General features: G+C 42.3%; 1 protein-coding gene across 1 annotated transcript in view; it reads right to left on the bottom strand.

The window, feature by feature from the left end:
* LOC104912507 (microtubule-associated serine/threonine-protein kinase 2-like) overlaps positions 1–25,907 on the bottom strand; it is a 96,788-nt gene that overhangs the window by 53,541 nt on the left and 17,340 nt on the right. Inside the window, exons 2-3 of the mRNA XM_031554842.1 lie at positions 12,380–12,411; positions 3,303–3,509 (exon numbers count right to left, since the gene is read on the bottom strand). Of these exons, the coding sequence (XP_031410702.1) occupies positions 3,303–3,509; positions 12,380–12,411 (239 nt within the window). The remainder of the gene's footprint in view (positions 1–3,302; positions 3,510–12,379; positions 12,412–25,907) is intronic.

The following is a 25,907-nucleotide window of genomic DNA, read 5'->3' as shown; positions in this document are numbered from 1 at the left end:
AGATAGATTTTAAAGAAGAGAGACATCCAGTCCCAAGGTGTCTCAGCATGTCCCAGCAAGGTGGGTGCAGCTGAGCTGAGGGCTCACTGTGGTACATGAGACCCTCAAGGCCTGGCTGTGCCCTCAGCCCTGCGACAGCCTACACAAGAAAGGCTTTACATCAAGGCAGGCTCAGAAATTAAGCGTTCTGGAGCAAGGTTAGGTTTCCTGTTTTGCTTTATTACAGCAAGGATCTCAGATGGTGACCACATCTTGCATAGGCTACAAACAAAAATCTTTAAAACTATTCCTCAGAGTTATTAAAAAAATCAATAGTTATCATCAATAAACTTTAGAAAGGCTAAAATGCTTCAACACAGTAAGGCTAAAATATCTCAATGAAAAGAAGAACAGTCTCACTTATGTAGCTCTATAAGAGCATGTACCACAGTTGGCATGAGCTCATGAAGTCAAAATAACCAAAATAATAAGAAAATGTCCCTGGAGTAATACAGCGGAATCCACCTCTTCCCTTGATAAAGGATAATGAAATTCCCACTGAGATTCCACCACACCAGCAGAGCCAAGAAGCAGAACCAGGGCACCACATCTCAGTGAGGCCCTTTCTGGAAGTAATTTATCTCTTGCTGAGGGAGTTACAGGGTGCAGTGCTCCGCAGAATGGAGGGAAGCGCATGCTGCTTTAGTCTCAAGGCTCCTCACTTCCAAGAACAATTAAATTCACTGTATCTTGAAAGCAACTCATTATCAAGAACTGCAGTAAATCCACCTTTAGATTGAGCTAAAGGACTAATGTGGGTGCACAAAGACTCGCCAACTCGTAAAGAAGACAAGCTGAGAAACATGGTTAACTAGACTTCCTGGCTACCCCTAAATGAGCACAAGCCAGAATGCAAACATGAGGCCCACAGCTTCAGTTCAATTTTGGACACCATTCCCTTTTCTTCCTAAAGACACACAATCTGAATTCCAACCCACGACTGCCTCAACAATAGCAGTCTTATTTCATCTACTATCTATTTATTTTTATTGTAATCATGCCACTTTCACATCCTTTACTCTTTAAAAGCTTTACATTATTTTCAGTTGTTCAAAGGCTATGTGTATCAAGTACTTTTGTTCTCAGCTCGATTGATTCTTCCTGAAGCCAGGAAGCCACTTCCATGCTAACTGACATGCTAAATGATCTAACAATTGTTCATTTGTCCATGTAGGAACATCAAAGGTGCCACACAAAGAGGGGAAAACTGTACAGCTACTTGCAAATGCAGTATACTGATGGTAAAAAATAAGAACGTTTAGCATGAAGCCATACACCTTTCAGTACATTTTCCACCCGTTCCCAGTATTATTTGCACAGCGATGGAAATGAGCCACTGCCTGGCTAACCTAGGAGTGTTAAGCTGTGCAGATCAATGACAGCAATAACTTGCCAGGATGAACCTTTGCTCCAAGCAAGCAGCAATGGCTATCACAGGCCCTGTAACCAAGTAAACAAAACTACAACAAACAAAGGCAGGATAAAGCTGGATCAAGAGCTGCACAGGTGAAAGCAACGAAGACAAAAATAAAAAGTTATTATAGTAGACCTAAGCTCTTACACAGAGCTATGTCTCTGTGAATCATCAACCACTCATCATTTAAAGAGCAGATGGCTGGAAGGTCCCCATATGTGAAAAATATTACCAAGAAGAAGAGACCATAGTAACAGTGAAATATAACTTGATACTGTGATTTTTCTATGAATTATTCTTAATGATAACATTGATCCATGCCAAAAGCCTGAAGAGTGGAGCACTCAGAGGAAAAAGAGCAGTAAGCACCAAAAAGGCTTTAGAAGTCAATAAATAATCATTAGATATCCTCACAGACGGAGCAGTTCTCAACCTACTTTAATAATCTAATTTAATTACCACTTACCAGACTGTTAATTAGCCTCACAATTCTAAACAGCATTCAGCCACCTTTAAGCACCCTTACGAAGGAACTGCCAATAGCAGCTTTTACGTAACAAGAATTCATTCCCAATCATATTGGTGACAATGACATTAAAACAATAAGAGGCAGCTGTTCCATCACTGCTCATCAGAACGGCACGGAGAGCTGCTCCCATTCTGCACGGCAGCAACGGCAGCAAGGTGGGCAGCCACCTCTCCCCATGGCAATGCACAACAAGCCAAGAACAGACATGAACAACGTCTCTATCCTTTGCTGACAGCCCCATTTCCACCCAACAGGTGCAATATGCATTTCTCTCCATTAGAGGGACAGATGCCTAAAATAGCTAAACTTCACATTTTCTTGTTACTCCCCCCAGAGCCAGCCAGCAGGAGCAATCTCCCTCTGAAATAACAGGCTAGGGCTTAGAGGCTATTGCATTACCACCTGATGAGCAGCTGAAATTTGATCAGCTACCTCCACAGCACAGTATGTGAGCTTCAAAACCAGCTCTCTGCTGGCTCAAGTTTTAAGCAGGTACCACTTAGCTCCAATTTCATAATTGCACACACAAAGATCTCTAGATCATGTTAGCCTTTGTCAGGGGCGATCCCACTAAATACTATTAGTAAGGGAACCAGAGGTTTCCACTGGGGTCTTGAAAGTTCTGTAACAGCGCAGCATAGAGCAAGAGTTAATCCTGAATGTGAAAAGTCAGCCAAGCTCCCAAGCATCTCAGTATAAACTGAATTGTATTGGCCTTTTTTTCTTTGTTTATTTTACTTTTTTTCCCCCCACTTTACAAACTCCTTACCCATATTTAAGTGTACTGACAGCAGGATTCATTTTACTCATTATCCTTTTTGGACACTGTATTGCAGATAGACCTCAGTGTTGAGTTCTCATAGAAGTTAACAAGGATTTACAGTGAACAGAACAGAGCGCAGTAGGTTAGCACAGACCCATATCTCCAGGCAGGGCTTCTTAAGGGCCACACTCCAGGCTGCTGCACTTTGAGGTTGCTTTTCTTGACATCAGTGATACCTGTGGGGGTTCCTCTGCTGTTTCATACAAGCTGAACAGGCACATGTAAGGCAGCAAAAGGTATAGTCAGGAAATTGCGTGCACGCTCAGGCAGACAGAGCTCCATTCATTTTATCTTCTGGCCTTAAACTACAAATTAATTAAAAAACGTGTAGAAATACAACGTAAACCCATACGCTACAAGGCTGAAAGCAAATTACACATTACCAGGCTCTGCCTGTCTGTTAGGTTTTATTTTCTCGAACAAAAAAGCTGTTAAGTTCATAAGTGGTTACAGCAACACCAAACGGTTAGAAATTCCTAGTTGATACCTCTCCTTACCTCCACTGAAATGGATGGCTGTAGCATGGGCTAGACGGATTGCTCTGGGCTTGTGAGTTCAGGTAAAATACAAGAGGAGAAGTGACAAGTGCACAGTCAGCACTAAATGGGAATTTAAGGTGCTGCAGACCTGGAGCAGATGTAGGAGAGAACGTGTGCTGATGAACATCACTTCCTCGGCAGTGGGAGTACAAAGAAGAGGAGATTCTGACAAGGTGCCACGGTGGAAAAGAAAATAAATCAGGGTCAATATCACATCTTCTGTTTATCACATCAATAAAAAGGAAGAGAAAAAAAAAGACTTTCAAAACACATGTTCTATCTTCTATCTATCAGTACAATAAACTAAGTCAGTCAATTATCACCCAAACTAAAATGTACTTGTCAGTCAATATATAGCATCTATTCCATATTATTTTTCCACTACAAAATCTTCTGATCTGGAATTACCCAAGTCCTGTTTTTTAGTGATTCCCAGGTTTCCTGGATCACACACCACTGTCCATTCTGTTAAAGTCAAATTTTAGCTGGGAAAAATCAACGAAGCTGGCAATGGCACCAGTGACAGACACGGGCCATTTGCAGCACAGCCTTCGCAGGCTGCAATTTGGGAGACGTGGTTCTGCACCACAGCTATGGCAACAATAGAAAAAGTCAACAGCAAAAACATGAATTGCACAAACCATTACCTTGAGGACAACGTTTAGCACTGACAATGTTTTAAAACAGCTAGTTAAGCCTGAGAGCAGCACTGCAAAATGAGTTTATTCTAATTGAGCGGTGGAGAAACTGAGGCACAGAGAGGTTATGTGACTCGTTCATAGCACAGCCACAGCAGCATTAGGATTGCAGCTGAGAAGGCCGATTCCCAGCTCTGTGCCCAGTTCTGCAAACTGAACTATTACACCATGCCTAGAGTTAGCAGCCAACAAGTATTCCTGTAAGCAGAGAGCACAGAACATTTCACTAAGTAGCTGTTTTCTGGAAGCTGCAAACAGACTTCTACATCAACGTGAAAAAGCTTTAAGACCTACTTTATTGAACTATACACGATGAGATGTCCTTCACTGGAAATAAAGGAAAGTTAACTTACTAATATTGATATTATAAAGAAATCCTGGTTTAACCAAAAAAAGTATTGTGAAATACAATTAAATGATGAGAGCCTTCTGCCCAGATTCCCATAAAGTGACAAGATAACATGTTTGGAACTTTCTGTTATCTGAAAAAGGCAACAATATACTGCATTTGTTCCTGTGTTGAATCCTTACATGCCGAACATATCAGCTAGAAGTTCAGGACAGGATGGCTGTCACCTGGTGTTAGGGCAGTGTGGAATGGCTGCTCAGCTGAACCCCTCATTGGGTTAACTGACAATAATGAAACTGAGTGTTTTAATCTGGGAAATTTATACAACTTGCTACCTTACTTCTAACCATATTTTCTTTCGTAAGCAGCGATGCAACCACTTTTAACTTCTCAGTGTAGGGAATCCAAATGGAACCATCAGTTTGACCCAAAAATAAATCATCTCTGGTTGGAGTATTTGGGATTTTTTTGCACATAATTACATGTAACTACATATAATCAAGTAAATATAATCAAGTTCTTACAAAAGAACTGTTATTAAACATTTAATACCTAAACAGTAGAAGTCAGTGTTACGATTCACCTATGCTCAATGCAAGTTCTCTACCACCTACTCCTCAAAACCATGCAATCCCTCCTGCACACAGGGAGCACAGCACACAGAGTACCAGCCACAGCTGCTCTCTGCTATCACTGTACGTTTGGCCTTTTCCTTTTTAAAATGTGGGCAGTGCTGGGCAGCGCTCAGTGTGCTCGAGCGTTAGAACAAACTGGTGCTGCCATATTGTTACAACTATCACTGTGATTGCAACGGAGGGATGAAAAAAGTTTCTATTTGCTGTCCTTAGACATAACGCCTAGCAAGAAGGAAATGTGGGACGTGCTCCAACTTTTGTTGGGTATTCAGACATTCTCCATGAGAAGACCTGAAGCTGAGCACGTTTGCTGTGAATGTTTAGTGTTTTTAACTCCCTACTGAATCCAAACAGTTGTTATCAGTCACCAACCTTTAGGTACAGGCAAACTTCCCCAGGAGCAATTTCTGCTTAGACAGCTGGTGGGCTCTGCAGGCTGCAGACGGAGGTTAAGCCGCCTCCTGCCCGCCCCTCCCACCCCTGGGCAGGCTCCATTAACCCTGCTGCTTACACACACAGCACTAAATAGATGACTTCCTTCCCGTAACCCATGGGAATAATAACGTCGCTATCAATAAACTGCCATTCTCACCAGTAGATTCCAAAGTGTTTGTAAAGTATTGAAAAGGATTCATTTTAATTTGTAGAAATAACACATTACAATGTCAATAATTTTTTTTTTTAAATCTTCAAATTTGGAGATTTTCATATGTTGCCTTAGTTTAAGAAGACAACAGAGGTAGCAAAAATTTCTCTAGATTAGAGCCCTGTGACAGCTTTCTTTGAAGTACTTATTAGGTTCGGAAGAGTGATCTAATTAGAAAGGGAGTTCCAAACATTTAGCTTCACTATATTAATCAACACCAGCTACAAAACTTAAACACAATGCACAACGTACATAAACATTTAAATATTGCTCTTTTTTCTGGCTATACTTTATGGTAAATGGTCTACAGAAATAAAATGCTCAAAGTGAATAAAATTCTTAAAGTGAAATTTTGCATATAGCCAAATAAGCAAGATGGATAAATTCGAGCAACAAAAGCAACGTTTCTTAGCACAGAATACCCTGCCTTGTTTTCTTCACCGTCTCCACTTGAAATGTTTAAGTGCAACTCATTTCTCACAGCAGCCCTTACTGGATCCGCAGCGACGGGGCTCCCAGCCTCTGCTTCCTCCGCTTCATTGCGGTGCTCTGTGGTTCTGCCCCCAACCAGAGGCTTCAAGGAGAGGAGACCCAGAGCGCAGGGCACACAGCGATCAGTGCGATCCCGAGTGCTGCGTGTGCCCCAGTGCCACAGAGACCTCAGGAGTTCAGCAGTAGTCCAGATTAGTCACATGGCTCACGTCCAACATGTAATTATTAAAAAAAAATCTTCTATGAATTGATCGATGCAGAGAAAGGCAACAAAGCCCACCGGTTTACGGCAGAAGGCACAGAAGAGTCAGACACTCACCGACCTGAGCTGCTGGGCTGACAGCAGCAAGCCCAATTTGGCGCTCAGCAAATCACCAAACTTCTCCCGGACTGCATGGGGCAGCTCTCTCCAAATCACATGGCAGGCACGACGTGAAGGCACACTCCAAAGGGTGTTGGCACAAATCCCACATGCCAGCTTGCAGACTCACACCGCGATAGGAACAGAGTCCCCACGTGCACCCTGAGCCTTTGCAGAGTCACCCGCGGTGCAAAGAGCAGCTGTTCTCTGCCGGCGAGCAAACACGTGAACCTGTCCCATCAGAATCAACCCCCTTCAGCACGTGCACAACTCCGTACTCAAACAGTCCCCGTGCGGCTCTGCTCAGCCGCAGCTCCGTGGCTGCCAGCACCGGGCCGGGAGCAGCAGGGCACGGGGATGTACGTCCTTCAGCAGGGCACAGTGCTCCCCTGCACCGCGCACGCCGGCACTCCGTGTGCAGATGGTGGCTGCTATCAGCTCCACAGCAGTGTCATGTATTGCGGAAAGCATCTATCTCCTAATGTCAACTGTTCCTAAAACACGTTCTCTGTAAGAAGTCAGCTTTCCGAATAAAATTTCCAAATATGTATCTTTGGTAGATTTTAAAGCGTTATGCCAATTTTCTTGAAGCCCATATTTAGGCATAGGAAGCTGCTGCTGTCACAAGCTCTCATCAATCACAGCAGATTCCCAATTACAGCCCTTATCTGCAGGCAGTGGCAGGCATAGATCGCAGCCCCTGCAGTCCAGTCCCATCAGGAACACAGACCACTAGCCCGGGGTCCCGGAGCGCATTCCTTTTTTTGGGGGGGCTTTGCTTCTTTGATAAGAACAATGCTCCCAAATCACTCTTAAAGCCTCGGGTACAAGCAGCAGCATCCCACAGAACCCCGCAGGAAGGACTCAGCAGATCCCTCCCCCAGGGCCAGCCCCACGGACAGCTGAGAGCTCTGGGTTATTTTTGTAGCCCGTGCCCCATGCAGAAGGATGGAGCAGGCAGTGCATGCCACCTCCCCAGCTACAAAAATATCACAGCAGGAAGTATTCAGGAAGGCACCATCCCTTACGCTGCCTACAGACCCAAGCCAGAGCACGAACGTAGCAGAACTTCTCACCCCTTCCCAGAACTGCTTCTTTCTCCTTTGGCTTCTCCACACTGAGGCCCAGCACAGACCCCAGCAGAAATGCCCACCCTCCAAGATGGGCAGCAACCAAATGTTGTCCTCCGCTCCTCCGCAGATAAAGCACTTGGGCAGAACAGGATAAAGACATCAGGCAGCACTAAAGCTCGCATTTTCTCTTCCTGCTATCAAATTTGTTATTTCCAACTGTTATTACAGTTTAAAAAGAACAGAAGTAGAGGCCAATATAAACTGGCATCCGGCACATCCTCCCAGAGAGATGCCTTGGTGTGTTTAAGTGTTATTTTGTCAAGAAGCCAGGGGTAAGGTAAACTGTTATTTAATGAAATACCCTGTGAAGCTCCTAGGGCTGCAGAGGTTTATACCTTTGAGTGGGGGGAATATTCCTTTAAAATACACTAAAAGGAATAAAGTCCACGGTAACAGCCTGGCACGTGTCTTTATCACACACTGTTATCTTGCTCACCATATTTCATTCAGACAGACATACAACTTTACGGTTCATACCATCTCCTGTCAGCACCTACTACCATCAAAACAGCAGTTGGTAATATCTGAATTATTCAAATTTTTTACTGTTGTCCCACCCCTCGCCCCTCCCCATATCTAACTGTAATTAATCTTACGCAACAAGGCCAGTATTTGGTCTTTGATGACACAGAAATCTTTACAGCCATCAAAATATGCTATTTTGGGGTAAAAAAAAAAAACACTGTTTTTACTGAATATACTCTGGGTAATCATTATTTTTAATGCTTCTTATGTCTCCAGGCTCATTCTCCCCAGACATGCACTATAAAGGTACATTTGGTACAGATGTCTGACAGTAGGGAAGAATTAGTACCAAAATTTGCATCTGAAATTAAAAGCTGGTGTTGCAAATTTAGTTTGCAGAGGAAATTACTCTTCAAATTTAGGTACAATTTGGAAAAATGGTATTTTCTTTCTAATAAAACATTACCTTTAGACACTGCAAAGATTACAGCAATCCAAACTGGTCAACTGCCCAAGAAAACACGGGGAGTTCAAACAAACTCACAAAGTTCATAAAAAACCTGAACATGTCAATAAAGTTTGTGTCATGAACAACTGCATTCATTAATACTGAGACAGCAAGTAGGAAACTGGTTGGTCCCAATGCATCTCCAGCCAGATCCAGTGACTGCTGGGTAGTCAAGGCAGCAATGTAAGCAAACAGTGACCCCCCCCCAGCCACCACCCCGGCATTGTGTCACACACACGGACACGAGCCTCTGTCCTTCTAGGCCTGGAGCATCCTTGGTGTACTTCAGATGCAGGTACACATCCAAAGCACCTGGGACCTGAAGGCAGCAATACAAAAACAATCTCTAGCACCAAAAGGAGAGAACAGGATAACAGCCCACTTCCACTAATAAGGAGGAGATCAAAGTTTGGGTCTATCACTTGGCATTTGCTGTTTGATATTAAAGAAAATATTCATGAATGGTAATTATTTTTGTGAACAAAATACGAGAAAAACATATCCAATACATTTATATGCATAATTTATTCAAGGAAAACTTTGAACTCTGATTATTGAGCCACACTACAGACAGAATGCCACTACTCTTACCTCTACTAATACTTGTATTATTCAACGTCTTTACAACATACAACTCAGCTGAGTGAGATTTCTTTGAGTGTATTGAACTGAACCCTCCATAGGAGGACACAGACTTCAAGCAGGATGATAACAAAATGGTATCTCAAAAATTGAGCCATTTCTCTTGATGATGCTCTGCACACAACTCCCCCACCTGTTTCAGGTGCCTACTCACTCTCTGTTTAAGATTAGACTGCCAGACCTTCAAGGGCAAAGCCATTACAGTGAGCTCATGTTCCCTTCTACTGATGTGGAAGAGGAGCCGATAGCAGACTTCCCAGGCCCCATTCTACCACTCCTTTAGTTCAGCTTCTATACAAGACCTTCTTTAGGTGGCAAAATTGCTCATGCTCTCAGTACTGAGACATATAATTCCACTTCTTTTCCTCACCACAAGGAAGGGAAGCAACAGTTGTTCATGCTTACAGTCAGTTCCTGCATAAAAATAGAGTCAATAATGTAGACACAGGCAAATACAAAGCAATGAGTCAGATAAAGACTAAGTTAGAAGCATTGTCAGAAAGGGCTCTCCCTTCTCCATTCAGCGACGACAAGTAATCTCACTGTTTCAGTCTAAAACCTTTCTAACTTAACAGTCAACCAACACATGACCTAGCAAGCGCAAACTGGAGCACAGGAGGCTCTGTCTGAACACGAGGAAGCACTTCTCTGCACAGGCTGCAGAGAGGCTGTTGAACCTCCATCTTGGAGACCTCCAGAAGCCATTTGGACATGGGCCTGGGCAGGCTGCTGTAGGTACTGCTGCTGGAGCAGGGCTTGGGCCATGTGATCCCGGAGGGGCCTTCTCACCTCAGCCGTTCTGTGAATAATCAAGTCTTCCTTTTACCTCTGGCTTGCTGGCAAATAATGACTAGCTGCCATGATGCAATTGTTTTACAGCAGTTAATGTACCCCAGCCTCCTGACTAGCAGAGAAAATGCTGAGTGGCTATATATTTCTATATAACACAATTGACCCTGAACTGTGACAAAGGCTGGAGTTTGTGCAGAAAATGGATGCACCTCTTGAGGATTCCTGGCTCCGAGCCAGAGGCTTCATCCATCTGTCAATTCCTGCTTCCCTCCTGCCAGCAAACAAAAGTCAATGAACGACAGCCAGTGACTCAGGGCCTCACTATATCCATAACCACCCCTAGTCCTTAGCTACAGTACAATGCCTTTGCAGAATACATTTATTTTTGCATATTATGTTCGCTGGTAAGTTGATGCAGGTAGAAGAAAAGCCTCCTGAAGAACTGAGAAATGCCTACAGTATATATCTCAGTGCACACTCTTAGGGCACTCCTTTTGACAGAATAAGTAAATTTATAAATATAACATATATATTATACACACACACACTATTATTATTGCTATTCTTGATAAAAACTTCTCTAATTCCTAATTTAAAGACTAACAGTGGATTATTATTTTTTTTAATTTTACATCAAGTAAGCACTCTGATATTGGGATATCCAAATCAGATGCCTCAGCTCCACAGTACCTTCTTCAGTGATCCCATATGCTTATCAATATGGTACCAATACAAATATACATAAGCCATAATGCACCACTGAGTTCTTACACACTTACACTTCTCAAGGAAAGAAAAATCATTTGGTAGAACTGACAACCAATTCTGTAATTCCAGAAAATAATCAACTACGTAACAAATGCAACTAATTGAACACATTTCAATTCCTCCCAGGCTTTAGTCTCACCAGTAGTTGTGAGTGTTTGCTTTAAATTTATTACCTGGGTTGTCTTGACATAGATTGCTATGATGGCAGAAAACTAACATCAAGTAATAAAAGCTGAAGGTGTTAAATTAGTAGAAATAAAACAGTCATTGTTTAGTCACAATCAAACAAAACATTACACACTTGAAGGATTTCATTTGTATCTCAAGTATTTCAAATGTAAATGTATGAATAGTTCTGTGCCATGCCCATCTCCATACCTGAAGTAAGGGAAAATCTCTGTCATCCTCAACTGCAAGTTCACATTTTTTGTTACAAAAATAATGTTGTGTTAAACAAACAAACACAAACCCTATTGGTAATTCTCTGTTCCACCAAATGTTCAAAGAACCTTCTCTACCTCCAACTTATCAGCACCACCATTCCTACACATCCAACAAATGTAGTCAAGCTTGCCTTCAAGGAAAGCTGGCAAAAAAATACAACTACAAACAGTATCACATTCTTATTTTCATGACTCATTAAGCAGTTGATTGCTGTCATGTGTACTAAATAAAAAGTTTTGATCATATCCCATTAAAAAAGGCTTTTAATTCACTGCATTGTTCAGGACTGAATCAGTGGCATTACACAGCATTTTCTCCTCTTATACAAAGGAGAGAGCTTGCATTAAAAGGCTGAAAGTTATTTCTCAGTAAAACCTGAGAAGAAAGGTTAAGTGCTTTTGTGAGCTTCATGTCTGTGGCATGGGAAGCCATTTCAAATCACAGTGCAACAGCAGCCAGTTCACATGCTTTCCCTTTCATACAGTGTAATCAAGTGCCATCTCTTGCACTGTAAATCTGTAAGCATAGTAGAAGCTACATTCTCTAACTGTAACTATTAATTTGCTAAGATTTTTTAAACATCACAATACTAGAAGTCTGCTACTTGATTAAACTTAATTGTAGAAGCCTGCTTATCCCAACATCTGCTGCTTGGTTGGAATATCTCTGTGACACAGAATGGTCTGCATGCACCTGACTGGATGGCCCAGGATCTGTGCACAGAGATTTCTGCCAGCACAGACTGAAGAGCAGTCATCAAAGCAGTCCAAAGCACATCAATAATCAGAGCTGGGGCCGAATTGTTCTGGGGATGTCACAGCAAGTAACACTCAACACTGCCACTCCTTCCATGGGAGGATCAGCTGCAGCTGATCATTAGCAGTAAGCCTATGCTACTGCTAACTTTCCTACTACATGTAAGGAAATGAATAGAGGTTTAACCTCAGAGAAATGCAAGCTGGCTGCTGCCAAGTGCCCGACAGATTCTTGAAAACACCAACGGAGAAAACAGGAGATCTGCCTATTTATATGGCTTCCACAACTGAACTGCTATACATGTTCAAATCAAGCCACATAACGAATAAAGAATAGTTCTACTTACAAGCTTCCTCTTCGGGGGAGACTGAGCTCCTTCTGGAAAACAAACAGAATTAGAAAGTAGAGTTAATTTCACTTGTTTCTGTATTCCTCACTTATTTCTCAGCAGCAGCAGAGCAGCCCCTAAGGGCTGGGGCCGCCAGGTGGCAGCAGCCAGCCGAGCTCTGGGGGTGCTGCAGCTGCCGGAGCTAAAAAGTAAAAACACAAATACATTTATTATTTTCAAGTATGAGTTCTCTAAAGTTTGGAATTTCATTACAGTTTCACAGCACTGAGCAGATTTCACGTGCGAATTCTCACAAAGCTGACAGCTCCCAGCATCGAGGAATAAATTCCTGCCATCAGACAAACTTGTCAAGATCTAATCAAAACATTTCAAGTGTGTAAGATAATAAATCGTGAGCATCTATAACAGGTTGTATGTTTTATATTCTGAAAAGGTATTTCGTCTACTCTCATTTATTTGGAAGAATTAAAAGCTTCCAACTGTGAAGTCTGCATATCAATGAGTGCTCTTTGCCAGTGCAAGTAGGTAAGCAGATAGGGTGTAATTATCATATACCTCGCACTGTTCCACGTTTCTGTGCAATGTATATGCATATACACACATACACATACACTGACACAGGCTGCCCAGAGAAGTGGTGGACGCTCCATCCCTGGAGACACCCAGGGTCAAATTGGACTGGGCTCTGAGACCTGATGGAGCTGTGGGTGTCCCTGTTCATTGCAGGGGAGTTGGACTGGATGAGACTCAAGACCCCCTTCCAACCCAAATGATTCTATGGTTGTATGTGTAATGCATCTCTTGCACCATGTGAGCGATCTACATGCAACAATTAACCCAAAGTACAGCAGAGCCAACAGAACAAAGTGCGTCCTCCACCTAAATGATGATCCACTTCTCCCAGAACAATCCATCCCAGAATTAGCCCACACAGACATATGAAGCACTGGCTGGAAAAGGAAAGCAGTGGTCTTTAGATGTCTTCATCTATCTTCTCATTTTTGAGATGGGAGGCTCACATGTTGCTTTGCTCCAGGCACGAGGGCTGCAGCAGAGCTCTAGCACTTCTTGTCATTGAGATTCTGCCACAAACTACTGCAGGAATCACGATCCAGTAATAGCAGCAGCCAAACCTTTTCCTTTCCTCTGCGGGACACTTGTTTTACTCACATGATGAAAGCCTTAATCCTTCCTACACTGTTGCTATTTCAGGATCAAACACGCCCAAGGTTAAAAGAAGGATTTGAGCATTGTTCATGAAATCATCTTTTGAAATCTGTCATCAACTGAGTTTCCAAATAAAGAAAAAAAACACACAAGCAGATAACATCTCAATGCAGCTGAACTGTTGTCCTGTCCATGCAGTGATCCTTTTCAGCCCTGACAAGCACCACGTGGCTGTGGGATCAATAAGTTCCCAGTTAACCCAGCAGTGCTATGGCCACTGGAGATAGCAGCAAGCAGCAGAACCAGGAGCTCTGCCTCTTTGGAGTCACCTAAAGATGTTCCATCTCAGAGGAAAAGGCAACACACAATGGCTGGGGATGGAAGCAAGGAGGGAGCAGGCAGCAGAGAGAATTGATGCCCATCTCAGGACACTCCCATTGAAAGCTGCAGAGCTCCAAGGGACAATGCCAGCAAATACCCGAGTGGGGATGTGGTCACAGGGCAGACGCTCAGTTGGAGTTCATGCTGGCTTAGGAGTTGTGTGTGCAGTGGGAACCATTGAGAGCGGGTCCTACAAACAATAGGATAATTTCAAATATGCAACAGCACTACAAAACTGCTGATTAAAAAACTGTGAAACATAACTGAGAAGTCCAACAGCATTTCGCAAATACCCCTGAAAGTGAAAACTGCTCAGAATCAGTTTTATTGTGCAGATTAAATGTTTCAGATACTAAAAGATGAGGGAGGTGTGATTTGACTGGCTCCCACCCACTCTACAGCTGAGCATGCCATTACACATCCACCCAGCCTTTCAAAACAAACCACATTTAAAGAGCTAAGATAACTCTTAGAAGAGCGCTCAGCTGCAACTGCTTGGTCTGAAGCACTATTTACAGGGTGCAGCTGTAACCCTTCGTGCAGAAGTGCTATTTTCACATTGACCACCTTTCCGAGGAGGACAACCCGTGAATGCTCGGGATTTCGGATGGCCTCTCCCAAAGGCACACCTGTCTTCCCAGCACTTCTGCTGCCCATACCTGCAGACACCACCACGATCCCACAGCCAGCCTCCCTGCCATCCGCTCTGTAGGGTAACAGCACAACCCCCCACACAGAGGCTGACGTTTTATATTTGGTTTACACTAAACGTTGCATATTTTAAATGACTGCTGCACATTATTCACAAGGAAATTCTGGAAGTGGAAACAATGAACCTCTTTCACAGATCCTGTGTCACAAAAAATAAGAAGCAAATTAAACCCTGCCCAACCCCACACAAATGGCAGCAACAGACTGCTCTGAAAGTTAATCTTTTGTATCAGATCCATGTTTCAAGGCACAGTTATTAAACATGCAGCCTGTGCTCCACACGACAAAAGCAGCAGCAGGTTTGCAGACAAGAAGTGAAAAATGAATTTTGGGAAAGAAATAAGGCATCGTAGCACTTATCAAAGCTGGTTCTGAGCCCCTTCTTCAAAGCAGTGCTTTATACTTGTTTCCCTCTATCTTATCATCTCAAATAATGCAGATATAAAATCATGCCCTAATAACACACTACAGTTCTGATCTCACAACACAACCAGATCCTCACCGGCCCCATCATTATTCATGAAGTCAAAACAGAAAACATATTGGCCATTATAAGCTTAATTTTTGGTTTCCATAGTACATGGTTTTCTACATACATACTGAAAACGTGTTCTATAGTGATCTCTGGCATACAGCAATTGCCATAAAACGTAATTGTTTCACAGAGCAGAAAGAGTGCTATCTTTCTGCATGCATATACACACACTACATGGAATGGAAATAAAGTCTATTTGTTCACTGACCTACGTGACAACCCACATCTTTTAAACTGATACGTTATGTTCTAAAAGTGTGAAGAGAACAGGAGCCCATCGCTCACAATTGTCACTTGATCTCAATCCCGTAATTTGCCCTTGAATAGGGAGCTGCACATATGGCACAGACCCACAGGCAAAGTTGGATGCTGGAGCCGCGCTGATGGCTGTTTAAATGCAGCCCTTTCAAACTGAAGGGAGAACCACGGCTGCCTTCAGGATGCCTCACACCTTTGCCAGAGCAGCCAGTGTGATTCCTGAGATTGCCTGTGACCTTGGCTTCCTGCATGGCAGCTCACTATCATACCAGTTGGGACAATAGACAAATATTTTTACAGCTCCACCAGTAAATACATTTCAGTTAATAAGTTAATATTTCACAGATGATGAAATTCCACTGACACTCATTGACCCAGTACCGTGCACTCATGTTTTAATTTTTTTTCCTTTGCTGACTACGTTTGCTTTAGGGTATCCACCGACCAGCAGGGGATTAATTAAATCTCTTTCTATACATAACCATTTGCATTACAGAAATGATATAATGAGGGTTAGAATCTCCAGTTCTGATGGAAAATACAACCTGGCCAGGCAAGGACAAACTGTAATCCATCCATCAGATTAACAGAAAAGAATTTTTCATGGTGATTAAGAAAAAAAAAACACCCACCCCACACTAAGCTCCTCTTTTTCCCATCAGAATCTGTCAAGAAAAATAATTTCCTTCTTTTCATCATATCATTGTAAATGGTTATTAAAACAGTACTTCTCAATTTCTCTCTCAGGTAATGATTACATCTGAAATTGTTTGCCAAACTCATCAGCAAAGAATTTTAAACAGCAACACAAAACATATCTGTACTGAATGCCAGATTAGCCTATGGAATATATTGCAGATGCTATTTAATATCATATACTGTCCTTTTAGAAACTAAATTCAGAATCATATGGTTACATCATCTGCTTAACTACAGTGATGCTTAAAATACAGAAAACAAAAATCCAAACACTTTCTGCTGTCATTCAAAACACAGCGAGGACACCGAGCTTCATTCCCAGACCTTACTGAGCACCATACTGAATTTATACCTGCAATCAATCGCACACATCCTGAACTGCCAAGCCCAGCGGTGCTCCTGTTCCCCAAAGCACCCTCCCTAAGAACTCTCACCTTCATGGCTGCGGGTGTCAGATCCTTCAGGACCACGTGCATGGCACTACCATGGTTTGCAGTACACCTGTTCAGCTGGTGCTATCCTAAATAACCCTACACACCCAAAGCAAACTAAACACATTCTTTGGATTAGTTCCCTGCCTCAGCAGAAGTTGTCTGTCTGTAGAAACATCATTTGCAAAGTATACTAACGTATAAAAGCAACGGTGAGGAAAAAAGAAAAAAAAAGACAGCTTTTGGGCTGACAGATGACCCCATTTCTCTAAATAAACAGTTTATATCGGTCCTGAAACCAGTGGGTCAAGAATCAGCCAATGATGCATTTAATGTTTCTAGCATCCTCTGCCCTTTTTGTACTCTTCTGAAAAAAAAAAGAAAAAAAAAAAGCCTTGGGTTTATTTCAAATAATGGCAAAGAAGAAAATAAAGCCAAAAGCCCTTTCAACTTTAAACAAAATTCTCAATCACAGCCAATTACTTCCTTGTCCCCCACGAGCCCTTCTGCCTGAGCAACACAAAGTTCCCCCTTTGTAGGCAAAGTGAAGGATCTGGGCCACATCTGCACGTTAACCTCTCAACAATATATGGCTCTGGAAGTTGCCCACTAACCTTTTGTACCACTTAACCTCTGGGCTCGTCATAAGACTAAGGCTACTGGTGACTTGACCTAAAGTAATTACAGAATACATCTTCAAAACCGATGAGAATTTTCACATAATATTCCGAGTAGGCTCCACTTCCATAAATGTGCATATCATATAGATGGATAGATAGACTTTAAAAGTATATATATGCATATTTCTATGTGTATGTACAGATAGATAAAAATTGTTTTCTTTTTAATATAAGCTGGAGCGAGAACTCCATGTTCTGTACACCACATCACGTTTTGAAGCCCACAGTACAACATGATGCAGCACACCATGGGCCCAACCAAACCCACTCATGTCAACAGATGCAACCGAAGCCACACATCATAGCTTGAACAGACAGATGACAACACAAACAATGTATGCAAACCACATTTCCAAGTGGGTGAGCAGAGAGCTGCCAGAGCCTGGGCCCACAGCAGCTGCAGCCGAGCTGTGGGTTATGTGCTGTGTGGGCACTCACAGCCAAGGCTCACGAACAGAATGGTGAATGACTTGCAGTTCTCCAAGTCTCATTTCCTCCGCAGCGTTCATTCCCATCTCTTATTCGGGACTGAGAGCCCAGGGTCAGTCTAATTCCGTGCTATCAGTAAAGCAGCAGTCTTTCTTTCACAGTAAAGAAAATAGCTACCTTCATATTTGAGCCCAGGCTTTTCAACTGAGGTTAAACAGTGAATGCTTTCTGAAAATTAAAGCCAACCCCTGAGAACCCCAGTCACATTAAGAAGAGCAGGTACAGTAACTCAGCTGTTCAATCCTGGATGTCAGCAAACTAATTTGCCATCAGCTTGATTGTCTTCCCCAAGGCTAGCAACAACAGAAAAAGAGCAATTGTATAGCAGCAGCTCTCTTCAAATACATTTGCCATACTTACTATTAATACATAGCACGTAAAAGATCACAGATATAACTTTGTTTGAAGATTACAGCTTACACGTTGCAGCCCCAAGAGTTGTAGATGTGGCACAGAAGCACAGAACAAGCAGCAGAAAAGACTTGCTCTCATAACAGTCAATATATAAAACAACAGCAATAGCTTCAGCAGGCTGTCAGATAACTGACTCCCAAAATGAAGTAGCTGTCCAAACGTATGGACCAACTGCACACAAGCTGAGATGCATGGTGGTCTTCTACCTTTTATTTAGGCAGGCTATCGCTCAAAATCTGAGAACTAACATACTTAACCAACTCCAAATCTTTATTACATACATTATAATTTCTGCACAGATTAGCCTGAGGCAGAGCAATACTGGGAGGAATAACGTGCACAGCTTAGACAGCTCATTAATCTTTCTCATTACCTAATTCTAGCTTTACAAGGCCACGAAGCAGATTACTGATCCAGGCTGTGAGCAGAGCAGGCTGCCCAGCTCTAACTGCCACCCAAATAACAGGAACAACATTCACAATGCTCACTCATTCTGCCAGGTCACGCCAGCCTGAGAAATTTAAGTCAGAAGGTCATGCTGTGCAAAAGTTTGGAAAATGCAGAAAGGAGCGTCACCTCAGAAACATACAGGAGCACACTATTTTAGACACTGCTCTGTAAATTATCCTGTCTTGACTTGCACAAAAATTCCTTCAAGACTGGGCATGCAGCGACCCCAAGGAAACGGTCACAGCTGCTAAGAATGCCAAGAGCATTACAAATAAACAAACCCCATTTTATTCCCTCTCTCATCGGCTCGTACTAATATTAATCTATGATTAAGTCGGTTGTCATTTCTACAATACACACATCTACTCCTTAAAAGGCTGTTTCTAAAAGAATTGCTAGTCGGCTTCAGTACTACCTGACCACTTGTTTTATTTACAAAAATCATGAAGTATCTTCTGTTCAATTTATAACTGAGTACTCGAGCCCAGCACTCACACGGCTTACCTTGCACAGAAATTCTGTAAAACAGTGGGTATCTCATGTGAAAACTTCTGGGGCTGCTCACCAGCTCACATCCATTCAGCGCATTGGTGATGCAAGTGTGAGCAAGGATCAGTGGTTACAAAGAGAACTGCATTGAAATTTGTAGTTCGAGAGAACTCTGATAGTGAAGATGGGCCCAAAAAGGTTCACCGTCAGCTCAACATTAACACCATCATCAGGCATCTCATGACAGCCAGAAGGGTCCTGCTTATTGTCAGCTTTGCCTCTCACCAAGGCCCCAGTCACGTGCTATTTGGGAAGCAGACAGCAAGAATGAAGTCAGTTGTGGCTTTTTCCTTCTATATTAAGCAGAGACATTTGACACAGAATCGCAGAACATTCCGAGTTGGAAGCAACCCCCGGGGATCACCTGGGCTCTGCACAGCACCACCCAAACCCCAACCCCACAGCTGAGTTCCTTGAGCTCCAGCCGACTGGGGCCACGCCACTCCCCAGGGATCTTTGCAACCATGTATTTCTCAAATAATTTAGGCACCAAGAACATCTGTATCAGACCACTAAGCAGCTCCTGAAGTTTGTTAATATCAGATCTCTGGGAAAAAGCCCTATGGCAGAAGAACAGCACTGCTCCTCAAACAGCCCCCACACTGCAGGCGTCCCCCACCCTGCCCAAAAGCTGCACCACGTCCGTTCCACACAGATCACATGAGAACACTCTCAGAAATTGAAAGCATAAGCAATCAATTTTAAAGATATTTAGTAATTAGCCCTAAAAGGGATTCCAAGCATATAAAGCTCCCTTGCCTTCATCCCCTTTATGACTGATAGCATCTGTAACCTCACGAGGCATCCATTAAGTTCAGTAGTTAATTACATCTGCTCTGAACGGACGTTATTTAGAGAACAAGCAGATGTAATTTCTCATTGCTTTGCTAATCTGCACGAGGCACTCCAGCTCGCCCCTCTCCAGTCTCTGCTTCTCAGCAGCCGCAGGGCACTGGGGACAGGAGGAAGGTGGTTGGTTTTGCAAAGGAATACAGACAGTCCTGTGCTTTATGAGGACCTCCACGGTCCTAGGCACCTTATGAAAGTCTGGAGCAAGCAGGTGCCCACCAGCATTTGCATCTCTGTGAGCAGCCAGCAGAACTTCTTCCTGTCCTCATTAGTGAATGGTGCAATACTGTTCACGTGCACTGGGCTTCAAACCGTAGCCGAGCTGAAACCTAAATCCTCCATACAAGTAAAGGAAGAAAGGTTTTTATTGCTTCATTCCGAGATAATATTTACAGCAAAAGCAAAGTGCTACAGAAAGTCTGTAGTCATGTTACATGCACAGGGAGAGACTGATCCCCTGGAAATATAAGGCGTGACTCACCCAAGCACTGAGTATTTCTATTTCTACAGCTACCTGCTTAGAATTCATTCTAGAAAACAGTATTTTCAGTGAAAACCAAACATTAAAGTGAAGCAAGATCTCCCACCAGCTCTTTCACACATATTCTTAAAGAGATACTTTATTTGCTTTGAAATACCTAGATTACCATAACAATTAGAAATACCTGACAATTAAATGTTCTCCTCGGTTTTGATTGGGTAGAGGAACTGTAACAAGCACCAACCTCATCTTCATTATAAAATAACAGTCTTGGGCTACCTTCATCTCATGGGAACACTGCTCCCTGTTCACATGCGACAAGAAGGTGGAAAATAGAATGCAAAATTGCAAAGCAGTGCTAGGCCAAACCCAAGATTAACGTACAGATCAAACTGAGCGTGGTGAAAGGTTTATACTGCTGTATGCAGGACAATTGTGGGCTCAGAGGGGGCAGAGCCTATCTTGGGAAAGCAACATCTATTGCTTTCGAAATGAAAATCTGCAGAGCTGGGAATCGCAGGCGCTGCCTGACCTCATCCCTGGGCATATTTTTAATCAGCCACAGCCATGCTGTCCTTCAGGTATATCATAAACTGTGCAAATGTCAAGCGAATTAAGGTTTTTCAGCTCTCTGTGATTTCTCATACGAAGAAGCATAGGATCTTTCACAGATTTATTTCTGAACAACCTCGCATTTAATACAGTTGGATAATTCAGACTTCCTTGGTGCCAAGAGATCTGTTTCAGAGCAAAGGAAAATTCATCCCCAATTACAGAACAAGTAAAATGCAGATGCGCTCTCAAAGCAGATTTGAGAAACTGCAGACTGTGCCTAATGACTTTAGTTCTGATGGGTGATTAGTGTGCTCTGTAATGGACTGACAGAAACAGCTGATTCTATTACAAGGACATGTTCTGGCCAGAATTTTCTCTCTGTTGCACTTAAATTATAAATATGTACTCTCTTGAAAATATATGGAGACAAAAGATAGGAATCAATCTCTAAAACTTCTGCCTTCTGTCTTTTATAATACTTCAAATTAGAACAAACAATGACTTCATCATTGGGAAGAGACCTTCAAGCATTCAGAACTGTCTGCAGAGCCATTATTCTTTCATACTACAAAGCATTCAGGTCTCTTCATCCCCCACACCTTCCGGCCCTTTGGAAGGAACTGCGAGGTTTGGGCTCATCCAGGTGTTGGCTTCAAAGGCATATTTTAAGGAATATTCCACTTTGTACCTACAGAAGAAATTTACAAGATGTGCACATTCATCAGAATTTGTCATTCAACAATTCTTTTCTATGGGCAGGATTTAGCAAGGGGCTATTCCTGAAGCTGACAGATCACACAGCAGCCACGCTCATCGATGTCTTTGTTCATACTTGGAGGTTCAATTCCAAACATGCTCACAGCACTCAGCCCACGCTGGCTTCTGGGTAATGAGCACACGATGGCTTTATTTCAAAAGTCGTTAACACACTGTTTTCAATTGAACGTCTTTAACGTACTTTGAAGGCACTGGAACCCAGAACTGAAGCCCATACACATCTCACACAGCCTACAAAAAGCCACACACTGGAAAAAGTAGCACGTAAACCTCAATATAGGCAAAACAAAGAACCAGAATGGTGCAACCACAAATAAATAAAAACAAAACACATGCTATATATCTCTATGCAAAGTTGCTCGCAGCAGTTTTTTCAATAGTTTCGCTGCAATTTTCATCTGCCCATCCCCACTCTAACAGTCAGCCCCATCCAGTAGCATTTCTCAGAGCTGAAGTTAGTTTTGATGTGCTTACCAGGAGTGTTAGGGGATTTTTTAAATAAAAAGCATTTGTAGTAGCTGTTAAAACTCTTGATGGTCATGGTAACTATTAATAAAATAAGAACACGCACTGAAATATTCTGAAGTATTAGTATTTTTGTTTGAGAGGGACCGAACTCTGAAGAAAGAGCTGAAATGCTCATTTAGTTTAGTGACCACCTGTGAAGAAATAACCCGAGTAACTTGCAAAGAAAGCCTTTCCAATAACAACCTTCTACCTGCATGTGGTGTGGTATAATACACTGTCTTCTCCATCAAGAAAAACCTTGGTTTATTTTGTTTCAGTGTTTAACTCCTTAATCCATCCTCAGACATGAACGCATTCTCTCAGCCGCTGTGGCCGATCCTGTAAAACCATTCACTGCCTACAAAAGCACACCTGGATTCAGTTCAGTCATTTACTTCTAGATTTAGCACTGTGTTAACCAATGTGTGCCATTTCTATAAACAGTTTAGATTCACTAGTTTCATCATACTCTGACTGCAACAGGCTCAAAGCGCTTGGAACGTTTTCACTGTGTAATTTCTCATAAAATACAGGCTCAGCAAAGAAAAGCAAGGAGCATGATTCCCATTTAATCTCCTTCTTCAGGATAAAACATTACTCCAAATCCAGCTCAGTATTTTGAGCATGACAGTTTACTTCACTGAATGGTACACCCTCCATCAAAAAATTCTGGATTTAAGGGTTTATTTCTAATGTGGACCTGGTATTTGCTGAATTCAGAATTCTAATAGCAGAAAGCAGGACCACTGTCTAACCCAGAAGTTACGGATGATTGGCACAGGAAGATTTAAGCATCATCTATACTAACCCCAAAATAATCCTAGTGCAGTTTCTGGGGCTATTGCAGATTTACATGTATGGTAAGCAGCATTCTTGACTTAACATCTTAAAGAGTCTTTTCTCACTTATGTGACAAAAAACAAACAAACAAACAAACAAAAAAAAACAGGTTACAAGTAACACATTTACAAAGATGCTTTTCCACTTTTACTAATTCTCCACCATCTTCTTAAATAACAAATCAGACTTTTTTCTGCCCATCATTTATTTTCATCATTGTTTTCAACTGTTCTAAAAAACATCAGCTTGATGTTTAGGAGAAAAACTGAGATGGCTCACAGAAATGGGACCTAACAGAGGCAAAAAAAAAAATACATGTGCTCAGAGGGAAAAAAAACATCTTCTCTGATGTAGCGTGTACTCTGCCTCACTAGGAGACGAGTCCTGTGGAAGTGCCCTGCTTGGAAAACACAGGGCTGGAAATACTTCAGCAGGGGGTAAAGCAACCAAAAATCATCATCTGTCTCTGCTGAGGCTGCCAGAATCCAGCCAGTGTTTGTGCCTACTCTGCCTGCATTGCAATTACAGCTTGCTTAAAAATCAACAGGCATCACAGATGAATACAGTATTATTTTAATTTTCCCAGTAACTCTAACAGAGTACTTATAAGCCTCTTTCTACCCAGGTTTAACAATAAATGCAGATGCACACAGCATTTCAATGCACGCTGATTCCACAAAGCAGAACGTGTACTGTAAAACAAACTAGGGAGAATAATTTGCAAAATATCTAATGAACAGTACTAAGTCTTACTTTAAGACTAAATACTTTGAGTCCTGTTAATTTTTATTATATTAAATAGCATCCCGCCGCCTATTCACTTTTAAAGAGATAACAAACAGGACATAAAACTAATGAAGCAAACGACTGACAAAAATAAAGTAATATTTCCAAACATTCGTACCAGGGGAGGTTCACAGTGGATCTCAAGACTTTCTTCACAGAGGATATGGTCAGGCACTGACACAGGCTGCACGGAGATGGGGGTGTCCCCATCCCTGAAGGTGTTTCAGAAATGTGTGAACATGGCACTGAGGACACAGGTTAGTGATGGGAGTTGGTCAGCCAGGCTGATGGTTAGACTTGATGATCTTGAGGGGTCTTTTCCACCATGAAATGATGATTCTATGAGTAAGATCAATCTCTTCCCAGCCCATTCTGCTCTCATTGAGCAAATAAGAAATAAGCGAGATCTATTCAAATCCTCGCTTTTTGTTAGTTCTCCTGTTCACTGTACGAATTATACAATTACTCCAACTCTTCTATTTCTGAGCAGGCTAAGCATTCTCAGCATCCCGCATGCTCATTCAGAAAGCTGGGCAATGTTTTCAGTGTGCAAAATAGGTCGCATTAAGGACCAAAAGAAAAAAAAAAAAGCATATCAGAGGTAAATAATTGATTTTATTATAGTAAAATGCTAGATGAGACTTCAGTGTTTACCATTAATTCCAGCATACAGTACATTAGTATATACTGCACAGGAGCAAACACTTCTAAAATGTGAGGAATTCATTAGATGAGGAGTCAACACAATGCCAGAACTGATATATACACCACTAACTGCTCATACTCCAACATAAAGCCAAACACAAATTTCAAAAATAAAAGAATCACAGAATGGTCCGGGCTGGAAGGGACCTCAAGGATCATGAATGTCCAACTCCCCCACCACAGGCAGGCCCAACAACCTCCATATGTAATACTAGTTCAGGCTGCCCAGGGCCCCATCCAACCTGGCCTTGAACACCTCCATGGATGGACAGAGCATCCACAGCCTCTCTGGGCAGCCTGTTCCAGCACCTCACCACTCTCATAGTAAAGAACTTCCCCCTGACTCCAACCTAAATCTTCCCTCCTTCAATTTAAAACCATTTCCCCTTGTCCTGCTGTTATCTACCCTTTCAAATAGTTGACCCCCTCCTGTTTATAGGCTCCCTTTAGGTACTGAAAGGCTGCAACTGATGACAATGTACAGCCGGAGGCTGGAAAAAAAGCAAACAAGTTGATAGGCAGCATCAAGGACAGGATGGAACTTAATATGGAAATTACTATAATGCCATTAGCTCAGTCAGAAACATATCAGCTGCTATAGTGCCAGGCCTGGTCCTGGCCATGCCATTCACACAGACACATCCCAGGTCCCTCGCTGAGATAGTGCTACTGTGCTTAAAATTAATTTTCCTATGTAATACATGCCTGGAAACTTGAGGAGAAAAAAAAGGACAAAACTATCATCTGGACTCCAGGAACTGAATCTATGGAGCAAGTTTTTAAAAGAGAGCAAATAATTAGTCCTTCTAGCCAAAAGAACAGAAGTATCTTTAGAGGCTTGCAGCACGACAGCATGGGCACAGAAGCTGTGCCTTCCTACGTTCAGAGCAGGAGCATTTCCAATATTACAGAAAGAAAGTAACTTTCAAAGGCTGGCAGCCATCATCTCAGCAAAAGGAGACTTTGGCTGCAAGCGATGACAGCCTCTTGGATTCATTGAGAAAAATCACAGGAAAATTCCCATGGAAAGAAGGCTGTTCAGAACAAAGGACAACGCTGGCACAAGAACTGATTCATAAAACGGGTGCATATAAAAGTGCTGGAAACTGAAATAGAAAGTTTCTAATTCTCAGCTGACCACATTTATGAAATCACTGAAGCATCTACGCTCCCTATGATCCTCAGGACATCCAGCTGAACAGAGTATACACATTAATCCCACACCATGCACAACGTTAATACACACGCACACAACGAAATT

The sequence above is a fragment of the Meleagris gallopavo genome, chromosome 10 (assembly GCF_000146605.3).
Source record: "Meleagris gallopavo isolate NT-WF06-2002-E0010 breed Aviagen turkey brand Nicholas breeding stock chromosome 10, Turkey_5.1, whole genome shotgun sequence".
NCBI lineage: Eukaryota > Metazoa > Chordata > Aves > Galliformes > Phasianidae > Meleagris > Meleagris gallopavo.
This window is presented reverse-complemented; position numbering and strand designations above follow the sequence as displayed.